This window comes from Pezoporus occidentalis, unplaced genomic scaffold, assembly GCF_034315485.1.
Source record: "Pezoporus occidentalis ecotype Australia unplaced genomic scaffold, CSIRO_AGI_Poc_V1 ctg506, whole genome shotgun sequence".
NCBI classification, from domain to species: domain Eukaryota; kingdom Metazoa; phylum Chordata; class Aves; order Psittaciformes; family Psittacidae; genus Pezoporus; species Pezoporus occidentalis.
The window spans coordinates 89,252-100,995 of record NW_026915843.1 but is presented as its reverse complement, the minus strand read 5'-3'; the positions used below and the strand labels follow the sequence as shown (position 1 = coordinate 100,995).

Below are 11,744 nucleotides of genomic sequence, written 5' to 3'. Positions count from 1 at the left end.
CCAATCCATCCCTGTCCCATCCCCGTCCTTCCCAATCCATCCCTGTCCCATCCCCGTCCTTCCCAATCCATCCCTGTCCCATCCCCGTCCTTCCCAATCCACCCCAGTCCCATCCCCGTCCTTCCCAGTCCCATCCCCGTCCTTCCCAATCCATCCCTGTCCCATCCCCGTCCTTCCCAATCCACCCCAGTCCCATCCCAGTCCTTCCCAATCCATCCCTGTCCCATCTCAGTCCACCCCAGTCCCATCCCAGTCCTTCCCAATCCACCCCAGTCCCATCCCCGTCCTTCCCAATCCATCCCAGTCCCATCCCAGTCCTTCCCAATCCCATTCAATCCCAATACACGAAGGCTTAAAGCACTTTAATCACAAAAATAGAGCTCTGTGCAGCGGCACCTATAAAAAGGGGGTTTGGGGGTGGCGGGGGCCAGGGCGGGTGCCCCCACACCCGGGTCAGGAGCAGGCAGGGGGGCCCCCGGGGTGGGGGGCACAGGCTGGGGTGCCCCCGAAGAAGGTGGGCTCGGTGAGGGGGTGCAGGAGCAGGAGGAAGAGCAGGACCCCCAGCAGGTAACAGGGCAGCAGCGCCCGGCGCCGGGGGTGCTCCAGCGCCGCCCCCACCGCCGGGAAGCCCATGGAGTTGCAGAAGGAATGACACAGCACCGGGCCCGCCAGGTGACCTGCAGGAGGGATGGACAGAGCGACAGAGCCGTGCAGACCCCCCCCCCGGACCCGCTGTACCCCCCCCCGAAGCCTGCACCCACCTGTCCTGAGGAAGAGGAAGGCCGTGTAGGCGCCGAAGACGGCAGTGTAGGAGAACTGGAAAGCTATGGGAAGGAGGAAAAGGGGGTTTGGAGGGGCCTGCATCCCCCCCCAGGCTCCCCACACTGCTCCAGGCATTCCACATCCCCCCCCCAGACACCCCAAGTTATCCTTCAGCACCCCAACATCTCCCCTCCAGGCAGCCCAAATCCCCCTTGAGCACCCCATGTGCCTCCCCCAGCACCACAATATCCCACCCAGGCACTCCAAATCCCCCTTAAGAACACTATGTACCCCCCCAGGCACTCCAAATCCCCCTTAGTCCCCCTGTGTCCCCCCAGGCACCCACTCCATATGCCCCTTCCAGCTCCCCAAGCCCTCCCCACCAGCCTGGGCCCCCATAGGGGTACCTGCTGACATGAAGATGCTGCTGACAGAGCCCTGTCGGAACCGGAGCTGTTCAATGACGTGGTGGAAATGAGCTGGGGGGTGAGAACGGGGCTGTGAGGGTGGGTTTGGGGGGGCCAAGGGGGGGTCCCCGGTATGGGGTTCACTCACCCACACCAAAGAAGAGGGGGCAGGCGAGGACGGCAGGGCCGGGCCCGGTGCAGGGCACCAGCATGGGCAGCATGCAGGCACGGAACACCAGCTCCTCCGTCAGCGGGGCCACCACTTGGTTCCGCAGCCAGCGCACGTCCCCCAGGCACAGCACCCAGAACCTGGGGTCTGCAGCACATAGAAGGGGTTTGGGGGGGGGCAAGGACAGACCCCAAACCTCCTCTTGCTGCCCCCCAAACCTGCTGCCCCATTCACTGTTCCCTGACCCCACAGTTCCACCCCCCAAAGCCCATCAGTGCCCAACTGCCTCCCCCCCACCCCATTACCCAGCACCCTGGTTGGGACACCCCCCAAGAAGTTGTGTCCCCCCCCCTTACCGAAAGCCACCCTGATGCCATCAAGCCAGCGCCAGGGACAGTCCATGGAGAGCTGGATGAGGGGTCCCAGGAAAAGGATCTGGGGGGCATGGGGGGCTTAAAGGCGGCCTGGGTGGGGGTCAGGGGGCTGGTGCCCCCCATTCCCCCCCAAGCCCCACACGTACCATGGTGAGCAGCAGTGGCAGCAGCGTGGCTGGCACCAGCCCCTCCAGGCGCAGCCCCAGCAGTGCTGGCAGGGGGGTGTCGAGCTGTGGGGAGGAAATGGGGGGTTAGCACCACATGTGGGGGGGGGTGTCCCCCCCCAACCCGGGTCACAGCCACCCCCACACTCACCTTGACACCCGTCAGCTCCTTCCAGAGCCACACAAAGGCCGGGGAGAGCCCCGACACCACCAGGACGCTGGTGAAGCGCCGCTTGATGACAGATGGATGGTCCCTGTGGCCAAGGGGGGGGGTGAGTGTGGGGTACGGGGGGGATGCCCCCCATTGCCCCCACCCCCCAGACACTAAAGAGCTCCCCCAGGCCCTCCCACCTCCTTCATATACTCCATAACCCCCCCACCAATCTAAACACCCTGTCCCGAGTGCCCTCAATGCACTCCAGCCCCCCAGGCACCACTTAAACCCCACCGGCTATGCTACAGACCACCCCAGCCCCCCCAGCGCCCTATAGACCCTCCAGAACCCCTCCAGACCCCCACGGAACCTAACCCCCCCCCCAGACCGCCCCCAAGCACCCCATAACCCCCCCCTAGAGCGCCTCATGTACCCGACAGACCCCCCCCAAGCACCCTACAGACCCCCAGCGCCCCCCGCCGCCCCGGTCCGTACCGCGGCAGGGGGCTGCCCCACACGTAGAGGCTGCCCACGTAGGAGCAGGCCAGGCTGAGGCAGGCGAGCACCGCGGCCCAGCACGGCCCGGGGCCGGCGGAGGGGGCCGGGGCCGCTCCGGGACCCGTTCCGGGGCCCGGCCCGGTTCGAGCCGGAGCGGCCGCGGCCCAGGACGAGGCGCCCGCGGGCTGCGACAGCGCCATGGCGGGGGGGCGGGGCCAGCCCCGGGGGGGGCGGGGTCTGGGCTGGAGGGGCGGGGCCAGCGCCAGGTGCTGCAGGGCGGGGGCGCGGAGGGAGGGGCTTGGAGGAATGGGAGTGAGTTGGAAGGGGCGGGGCTTAAGGTGAAGGGCGGGGCTTTGGTAGGGGGCGGGGCGTAAGGGGGCGGGGCAATGGCGTGGGAACTGAGTGGGAAAAGGGGGTGGGGGAACTGGGACCCAGTGGGGCGAAGGGGAGCAACTGGGAAAACTGGGACCAGGGGGGGACTGGGAGTGACTGGGTGAAATGGGAGCGACTGGGAGAACTGGGACCTGTGGGGGACTGGGACCGGGGGGGACTGGGAGTGACTGGGAGAACTGGGATCAGTGGGGGATTGGGACCGGGGGGGCACTGGGAGTGACTGGGAGAACTGGGATCAGTGGGGGATTGGGACCGGGGGGGCACTGGGAGTGACTGGGAGAACTGGGACCTGTGGGGGATTGGGACCAGGGGGGCACTGGAAGTGACTGGGAGAACTGGGACCTGTGGGGGATTGGGACCAGGGGGGCACTGGAAGTGACTGGGAGAACTGGGACCTGTGGGGGATTGGGACCGGGGGGGGCACTGGGAGTGACTGGGAGAACTGGGACCTGTGGGGGATTGGGACCAGGGGGGCACTGGGAGTGACTGGGAGAACTGGGACCTGTGGGGGATTGGGAGTGACTGGGTGAAATGGGAGCGACTGGGAGAACTGGGACCTGTGGGGGATTGGGACCAGGGGGGCACTGGGAGTGACTGGGAGAACTGGGACCTGTGGGGGACTGGGACCAGGGGGGCACTGGGAGTGACTGGGAGAACTGGGACCTGTGGGGGATTGGGACTGGGGGGGGCACTGGGAGTGACTGGGTGAAATGGGATCAGTGGGGGATTGGGACTGGGGGGGCACTGGGAGTGACTGGGAGAACTGGGATCAGTGGGGGATTGGGACCAGGGAGGCACTGGGAGTGACTGGGAGAACTGGGACCTGTGGGGGATTGGGACTGGGGGGGGCACTGGGAGTGACTGGGAGAACTGGGATCAGTGGGGGATTGGGACCAGGGAGGCACTGGGAGTGACTGGGAGAACTGGGACCAGTGGGGGATTGGGACCAGGGGGGCACTGGGAGCAATTGGGAGAACTGGGACCTGTGGGGGATTGGGACCAGGGGGGCACTGGAAGTGACTGGGAGAACTGGGATCAGTGGGGGATTGGGACCAGGGGGCACTGGGAGCGACTGGGAGAACTGGGACCTGTGGGGAACTGGGACCAGTGGGGGACTAGGAACAACTGGGAGAACTGGGACTAGTAGGGGATTGGGACCAATGGGGAACTGGGATTGACTGGAAGAACTGGGACCAGTAGAGAACTGGGACCAGTGGGGGACTGGGAAAACTGGGACTGACTGGGAGAACTAGGAGCAACTGGGAGAATGGGGAGCAACTGTGGCACTAGGACCAACAAAGGAAACTGGGATCAACGGGGGGAATGGGAGACTGGGGCAGCCAGAACCAGGTGGGACCGGGTGAACTGGGTGAACTGGGCTGGCACATGGCAGAGGGTTGGGCTCCATCCCTGTCCCTTAGGCCATCCATTGGGCCACCTCGTGCAGCAACACCTGCGGGATGGGGGGGGATCAATGGGGTTTAATGGGGGAGTAAAAGGGGAGCCACCCCCACAGTGACACCCACCTGCCCCTGGCTGCTCTGGGAACCCTCCTCATCCTCCTCCTCCTCTTCCTCCTCCTCCATTTGCCCGCTCTGCACACGGGGATGCTCCAGTGGGGATCCTGGGAGGGGTCAAAGGGGGGTTCTATGGGGCTGGGGGTGGCTGTGGACCCCCCACCCCGGCGTGTCCCTCACCCCCCTGGGGGTCCTTGGGGGTCTCGCAGGAGCCGATGGGCAGCAGCCGCCTGTGGGTGACCTCAGCCAAGCTCTGCCGAGCAGCCACCACCAAAGCCGGGGTGTCCTCGACCTATGGGGACATCAGGAAGGGGAGCGGGGGGGGGGGGTGAAACCCTCCCCAAGAGCCCCCCTTTCACCTCGGGGGTCCGTGTGATCCCCCCCCGGTACCTGCATGGAGCGCAGGCAGCCCCGGCGGAACCGGGTGCTGGTGCTCCCGGTCACCACGGCCGTCACCGCGTCCAGCGCGACACAAAGGGACCGTGCCAGGCGCTGTTGGGCCTGCAGGATGGGAAGGGGGGGTTCAATGGGGGTGCTGGTGTCGTGTCCCCCCGTCCCCCCCCACATGTGTGGCACCCACCTCATGCCGCCGACGCAGCTCTCCCAGTATGGGGTGGACGAGGGTCCGGAGCCCGCGGGCCAGCGCCGAGCGGCTGCTCCACAGCGTCTGCTCCAGGTGCTGCAGCAGCACCAGGCGGGTGCCTGTGGGGACAGGGGATAGATGGGGACAGCCCCGGAGCATAGGGGCACCCCTGAACAATGGGGATGCCCCCAGACCATGGGGACATCCCTGTATGACAGAGACATCCCCAAGACCAGGGGGACACCCCTTGGACCATTGGGACACCCCTGTATGACAGAGACACCCCCAAGACCATGGGGACACCCCTTAGACCATGGGGACACCCCTGTATGACAGAAACACCCCCAGACCATGGGGACACCCCTTAGACCATGGGGATACCCCTTAGACCATGGAGACACCCCTGTATGACAGAAACACCCCCAAGACTATGGGGACACCCCTTAGACCATGGGGACACCCCTGTATGACAGAGACATCCCCAAGACCATGGGGACACCCCTTAGACCATGGGGACACCCCTGTATGACAGAGACATCCCCAGGACTATGGGGACAACCCTTAGACCATGGGGACACCCCTGTATGACAGAGACACCCCCAAGACTATGGGGACACCCCTTAGACCATGGAGACACTCCTGTATGACAGAGACACCCCCAAGACCATGGGGACACCCCTTAGACCATGGGGACACCCCTGTACGACAGAGACATCCCCAAGACTGTGGGGACACCCCTTAGACTATGGGGATACCCCTGGACAATGGGGACACCTCTGTATGACAGAGACACCCCCAAGACCATGGGGACACTCCATAGACCATGGGGACACCCCCAAGACCATGGGGACACCCCATAGACCATAAGGACACCCTTGGACAATGGGGACCCCACCAACCTCAGCCCCCCCCTCCAGCCCCACTCACTGGCATCATACGCCTGGAAGGGGTCCTCGTGCTGGAGGAAGAGGAAGAGCAGGAGACTCTGGGGGTGCTGGTCCCCATCGGGGCCACCGGCTCCCTGCTGCACTGTGTAGGTGGCATCAGGGGTCACCAGCTCTGCAGGGACAAGATGGGGGGCACTGGGGGTGCTGCCACAGGTAGGACCCCCCCCTTGTTGTCACCAGACACCCCCCCTCACCTTCTTGCCCCTCTCTCTGGGCATGGGGGGCCGCGGTGAAGCCGAATTGCTCCCAATCCGCCATCCAAGAGGGATCCTGGAAGAACCGGGGCGCCGCGGCCGGGAGCCCCACAGGGTCATACAGGAACAAGTGGCCACGGTCAAGGACAACAGCCTGGCCCCATGTGTGCCCCCCCCCCGCCTCACACCCCAGTTCCCTCCCAGATCCCACCGGGAACACCGGGATATGGTGATGGTGTCGAGGCGGGAGGGCCGGTTGGGGGCCCGGCGCAGGCAGGGGCACAAGGCGGCTGCAGGGACCAAGCTCAGCTCCCCCCCGAGCCCTGCGGCCACCGCAGGGGGGGGCACCCGCAGGCAGATGGGGGGTCCCAGTGTGGGGTGGATCCTGCTGCAGGGGGGGGCACCCCCAGGGGCTGCTGGACTGGAGATGCGGGAGAGATGGGAGGAGGGTGCTGGGTCCATCCGGATGCAGCTCAGGATGTGCAGCAGCCCCCGGGACAGCCCCCAGGGATTATGTCCATGTCCTGCTGACACCCCCCCTCCGCCACCCCCTCTGCATCCTGGGGACCCTGAGCCACCCGCTGCCCATCCCATGAGCCCTGAGCTGCCCTGGCATGGCCCCATCCTGTCGTTATCCCCATCCCATCCCCATCCCTGTCTTCTTCCCTGTCCCCATTCCATCACCATCCTGTCCCCATTCCCATCCCTGTCCCCATTCCATCCCCATCCAGTCCCCATCCCCATCCCTGTCCCCATTCCATCCCCATCCTGTCCCCATCCCCATCCCTGTCCCCATTCCATCCCCATCCTGTCCCCATCCCCATCCCTGTCCCCATTCCATCCCCATCCTGTCCCCATCCCCATCCCTGTCCGCATTCCATCCCCATCCTGTCCCCATCCCCATCCCCATCCCTGTCTTCATCCCTGTCCCCATCTTGTACCCATCCCCATCCCTGTCTTCATCCCTGTCCCCATTCCATCCCCATCCTGTCCCCATCCCCATCCCTGTCCCCATTTCATCCACATCCTGTCCCCATCCCCATCCCTGTCCCCATTCCATCCCCATCCTGTCCCCATCCCCATCCCTGTCCCCATTCCATCCCCATCCTGTCCCCATCCCTGACTTCATTCCTGTCCTTTACCTATTCCCATCCTACCCTCATCCCCATCCTCTCCCCATCCCCATCCCTGTCTTCATCCCCATCCTTTACCTATCCCCATCCTACCCTCATCCCCATCCTGTCCCCATCCCCATCCTTTACCTATCCCCATCCTGTCCCCATCCCTGTCTTCATCCCCATCCTTTACCTATCCCCATCCTACCCTCATCCCCATCCTGTCCCCATCCTCATCCTTTCCCTATCCCTATCCTTTCCCTATCCCTATCCTTTCCCTATCCCCATCCCAATCCTGTCCCCATTCCGTCCCCATTCCATCAACAACCTGTCCCCATCCCCATCCCTATCTTCATCCCTATCCTTTACCTATCCCCATCCTGTCCCCATCCCTGTCTTCATCCCCATCCTTTACCTATCCCCCTCCTACCCTCATCCCCATCCTGTCCCCATCCCCATCCTTTCCCTATCCCTATCCCCATCCCAATCCTGTCCCCACCCTGTCCCCATTCAATCCCCATCCTGCCCTAATCCCCATCCCATCCTACAGTGCGAAGTGCCAGCTCTGGACCCGCAGCCTCACTCCCTCCATTGTCCAGGCGCTCTCCCTCCTGCAGAACACAGGGACAGAGCTGGCACTGGCTTGGGACCCCCCCGAACCCCCCCATGGGGTCCTAGGTTGGGGGTGTCCATAGGATGTGGGGGTCCCCAGAGTGTGGGGGTGTCCATGGAGTCTCACCCATAGCTGTGCGAGGCCACGGCTCCATTCATGCTGACACACAAGTGAAACTCCACCTGGGGGGGGGGTGGTGGGGTGGGGGGGGGTTCAACGTTGGGACCCCCCCAGGTGCACCCCAATGTGTGTCCCCCCCCCAGTGCTGGTACCTCGGGGTGCACCACGCTGGCCTTGTGCAGAAACCGCCGCAGCCACACACAGTCGGGGGGGGCGCAGAGCTGGGGTGGGGGGCACGGGGAGGTGGGGTGGGTACCCCAAAGCCCCCCCCCACCTCTGGGGGGTGGGGTGTGTCCTGCTGCTTCACCCCAGTTTGGGGAGACAACGCCAGCCCTGCCAAGGGACTGGGACCAGTTTGGGGGCTGCTGTGGGTATTGGGGATCTGCCTGCCCCCCCCCATGACCCCATTTTGTCACACCCCCCCCCCCCAAAACCAGGCCACCCCAGTTATATTTATCCACTTGCCCTACTTGTGGCGGGGGCCAGAGCTCCCCCGGGGGCCCCGGCCCCAATTCTGCCCCCCCCCCCCCCAGGTCACCCTGTGTGTGGGGAAGGAGAGCAATGTGGGGGGGGGGGGGATTGAGGGACACCCCCCCCCTCACCTGAAAGGCCAAACGCAGGCGGGCCCGGTGCAGGATGCGGCCGCAGCACGGAGCAGGGACATGGGGCACCCCCGGCAGCACCCCCAGAGTGGCTGTGGGGTGGGGTGTGGGGGGGGCACAGTGAGGAGCCCCCCGATGTGTGTGTGGGGGACCTGCACTTTTGGGGGGGGGGGGGGGTCCTACCTCCCAAAAGGGCTTCGGTGTCGATGCCACGGGTCAGGTCCCCAGCAGCCGCCACTACAGGGACAAAAGGGGGGGGATTGGGGTCCCCCTAAAGCCCCCCCCCCCCCCAAAACCCCCTTCCTTCGCCCCCCCCCCCCCACCGGTGATGGTGCAGCCGGACTGGGCCGTGTCCCCCTCTGCTGCCAGGGCCACCAGCAGGGACCCCCCCTTCTGCTCCGCGCTGCTGGGGGGGGCCAGGACCAGGAGGAGCCGCTCCAGAACCTGCGGGGACAAACGGGGTGGGGGGGACCCCAAGAGACCCCCAGCCCCATTAGTGACCTTTGACCCCAACAGTGACCCCCCCCCCCACTGTGACCCCAGGGACCCCCCTCACCGAGCACAAGGCCTGCTCCGCCATGTTGTGCCCCCCCACTCCCGCGAGCGCCCCCTGGCGGCGTGGAGGAGGGGGGGGGGTGGTCACTATGGCAACAGGAGGGGGCAGAGCCCCTCCCTCCCGTGGGCGGGGCCAGCGGAGCCGCGTCGCCACGGCAACCGGGGCGGGCGCTTCCACCTGGTGGTGGTGGTGGGGGGGGGGTAACCATGGTGACAGCGGGCAGGTCGAACGGTGTGAGGGGAGGACATCTGGGTCCACCCCGGGGGGGGGAGGATGATGCATGGGGGGATATGGGGCAGCCCCCCCTCAGTCCCGGCGTGTATATGTGTGTGTGTCCCTCCCGGTACCGGTGACACCCCCCCCCCCCCCACCCCGCGGTGGTCCCGCCCCCCTCCCCGGTGCCTCTGTGGCCCCGCCCCTGGCCCCGCCCCTCCCGCCGCGGGTGTGATGAGCTGCCGCGGCCTCAGCCCGCTCCGGCACCGCAGCGCAGGTAGGACCGGGACGGCAACGGGGACGACAACGGGAACCGGAGGGGGGTGTGAGGGGGGGGGGAAATCACACCGGGAAGACCCCCCACACACACACCCCCGCCACCATCCCGCACTGCATCCCCCGTCCCCGCATCATCCCCCCCCCCTCCCCGCCACTGCGGCAGCCGCTCCGGTCCCCGCAGCACCGGGCAGGGCCCGTTCGTGTCCGTGTGTCCCGTCCCCCCCCCCCGGCTTTGTCCCGGGTGCCCCCGGTGCTGCGGGGCCTTGTGTTTGGGGGGGGGGGGGCACAAGCGTGTCCGAGTCCTCCCCCCCTTTCCCGGTGCGGGGGTCCGGCCGCTGATCCCGCACTAAGAGCATTAAGCTGCCGCCGGTGGAAGGGGGGGGGGGTGTGCAGGGAATGGGGGGGCAAGGACCGGGGATGGGACCTGCACAGGGACCGAAGGGGAGCCCCGGGGGGGGGGGGGACGGGGACGGAGAGGATGGGGGTGTCCTTGTGGGAGTTTGGGAGGCCCTGGAAGGGAAGGGGGGGTCACTGAGTGCTCAGGGGTCTCTTGGGAGGATGAGGGGGGGGGCTCACAGGTACGAGGGGTCTTTCGGGGGGGGGGCTCAAACATTGCTGGGGTCTGTCACAGGGTGGGGGGGGTCCTTCTGATTTGGGCCCCCCCCCTGGTTAAGGGGATGTCCGTTATGGTTTGGGGGGGATCTATGTGCTGTGTCTCCACCTCAGGTCTAGGGGGGGGAGCTCAAAGACTGAGGGGTCCCTCTTGGTTTATGGGGCTCTCTTTTGGTTTGGGGGGGGTCCCTCTCTTGGTGCCCTGTGCACCCTCCTCAGCCCTTGGGAGCTTCCTCCCTGTTTTGGGGAGGTCCTTGACAGATTGGGGGGGGCCTCTCCTGGCTTTGGGGTGTCCCTGTTTAGCATGGGGGGGTCCATCTCCTTGGGGGCCATGGGGGGAGTCACCTCCACCTGCCCCGTCCCCTCTCCATGTGCCCCTTATCCATGCGCATCCCCCAGCCCCCCCAGCGACAGGGGGATCCCCCCTCAATGATGGGGGGGGGGATACAGGACCCCTCCCCGGTGACAGGGCCCCCCCATAGGGCCGCCATGTTGTCCCCCCCGGCTTATGACAGCCTGGAGCTGCAGCGGCAGTACGGAGACGTCAACAACCGCTGGGACAACGAGGAGGAGGAGGAGGAGGGTGACCATGAAGGCAGCTCTGCCCGGCGCTTCGAGCGCTCCCGCATCAAGGCCCTGGCCGGTACGGGGGGGGGTCAGCACCCCAAAACATCGGGGGGTCCCCAAAACCAAAGGGGGGGGCTCAAGAATGTGGGGGAGCACCCTAAAAATGAGTGTGGGGGTTGCTGAAATGTGATGGATGAGCAGGAAAGGGAGGAAGGCTTCAGAATACGGGGGTTACCCCCTCAAAATATAGAGGTGAACTTCAAAGATATGGGGGGTACCCAGAGATGTGGAGCAACCTCAGGACATTGGGAGTGCACCCCAAAAGATAGGGGAAACCCCAAGACATGGGGGGGGCGTCCCAAAAATGGGGGCACCCCAACATATGGGGTAAGCCCCAAAGATGGGGAGGAGTACATCAAAATATAGGAGGACATCCCCAAATTTGGGAGCACCCCAAAAAGGGAAAGTGCCTCAAAATATCGGGGGGCGCCCCAAAAATGGGGTTGTTCCCAGATGGGGGGGAGACCCCCAAAATATAGAGGGACATCCCCAAATGTAGGGAGGGGACCCTCAAACACAGAGGGGGCACCCCTAAACCGGGGGGGGACACCCAGAATATGGGGAGTATTGCAAAGCATGGGGGTGCCCCCTAAAATGAGGGGGGCACCCCAAAATTGAGGGGGGGTAAAAGATGGCGGTTGGGGGGGGCAGCAGCGCTGGTGGGGTTGGGGGGGCACAGGCACCCCCGGACCCCCTTGAAAGGGGTCTCCTTTCTGCACCCCCCCAGCACACACACACAGAGTGCATGCACAGCTGTGCACAAGGGCATACGCACAGGTGCATACATGCAACACACGTGTACATCTGTACATGTAACATGTGTACAGATGTATGTGCAACACGTG

The 11,744-nt window shown here is 65.4% G+C and overlaps 3 protein-coding genes across 4 annotated transcripts in view; 1 reads left to right on the top strand and 2 right to left on the bottom strand.

The window, feature by feature from the left end:
- Positions 1 to 347: 347 nt before the first annotated feature.
- RCE1 (Ras converting CAAX endopeptidase 1) lies at positions 348 to 2,743 on the bottom strand. Of its 2 annotated transcripts, none has more exons than XM_062637148.1 (8): positions 2,526 to 2,743; positions 2,028 to 2,130; positions 1,859 to 1,942; positions 1,695 to 1,773; positions 1,318 to 1,485; positions 1,170 to 1,241; positions 762 to 824; positions 348 to 677 (listed from the first exon to the last, which is right to left on the bottom strand). In XM_062637148.1, exons 1-8 carry the CDS (start codon positions 2,726 to 2,728, stop codon positions 454 to 456), a joined length of 996 nt encoding a protein of 331 aa, XP_062493132.1. In that variant the 5' UTR covers positions 2,729 to 2,743; the 3' UTR covers positions 348 to 453. The 2 variants fall into 2 exon arrangements, with proteins under 2 accessions (XP_062493132.1, XP_062493131.1); XM_062637147.1 differs by having other exon boundaries at positions 1,170 to 1,215.
- A 1,392-nt stretch (positions 2,744 to 4,135) lies between these two features.
- TOP6BL (TOP6B like initiator of meiotic double strand breaks) lies at positions 4,136 to 9,239 on the bottom strand. The gene is given in 15 exon segments (XM_062637168.1): positions 4,136 to 4,245; positions 4,248 to 4,374; positions 4,448 to 4,545; positions 4,829 to 4,939; positions 5,019 to 5,140; positions 5,949 to 6,080; positions 6,163 to 6,292; positions 6,391 to 6,583; positions 7,826 to 7,888; positions 8,017 to 8,072; positions 8,163 to 8,231; positions 8,613 to 8,704; positions 8,796 to 8,849; positions 8,936 to 9,056; positions 9,169 to 9,239. Coding segments are annotated over 15 exon segments (1,467 nt in total). The 5' UTR covers positions 9,193 to 9,239; the 3' UTR covers positions 4,136 to 4,170.
- EHBP1L1 (EH domain binding protein 1 like 1) overlaps positions 8,715 to 11,744 on the top strand; it is a 73,456-nt gene continuing 70,426 nt past the window's right edge. The window contains exon 1 of the mRNA XM_062637169.1: positions 8,715 to 8,727. The gene's annotated coding sequence lies outside the window, so the exon portion shown is untranslated. The remainder of the gene's footprint in view (positions 8,728 to 11,744) is intronic.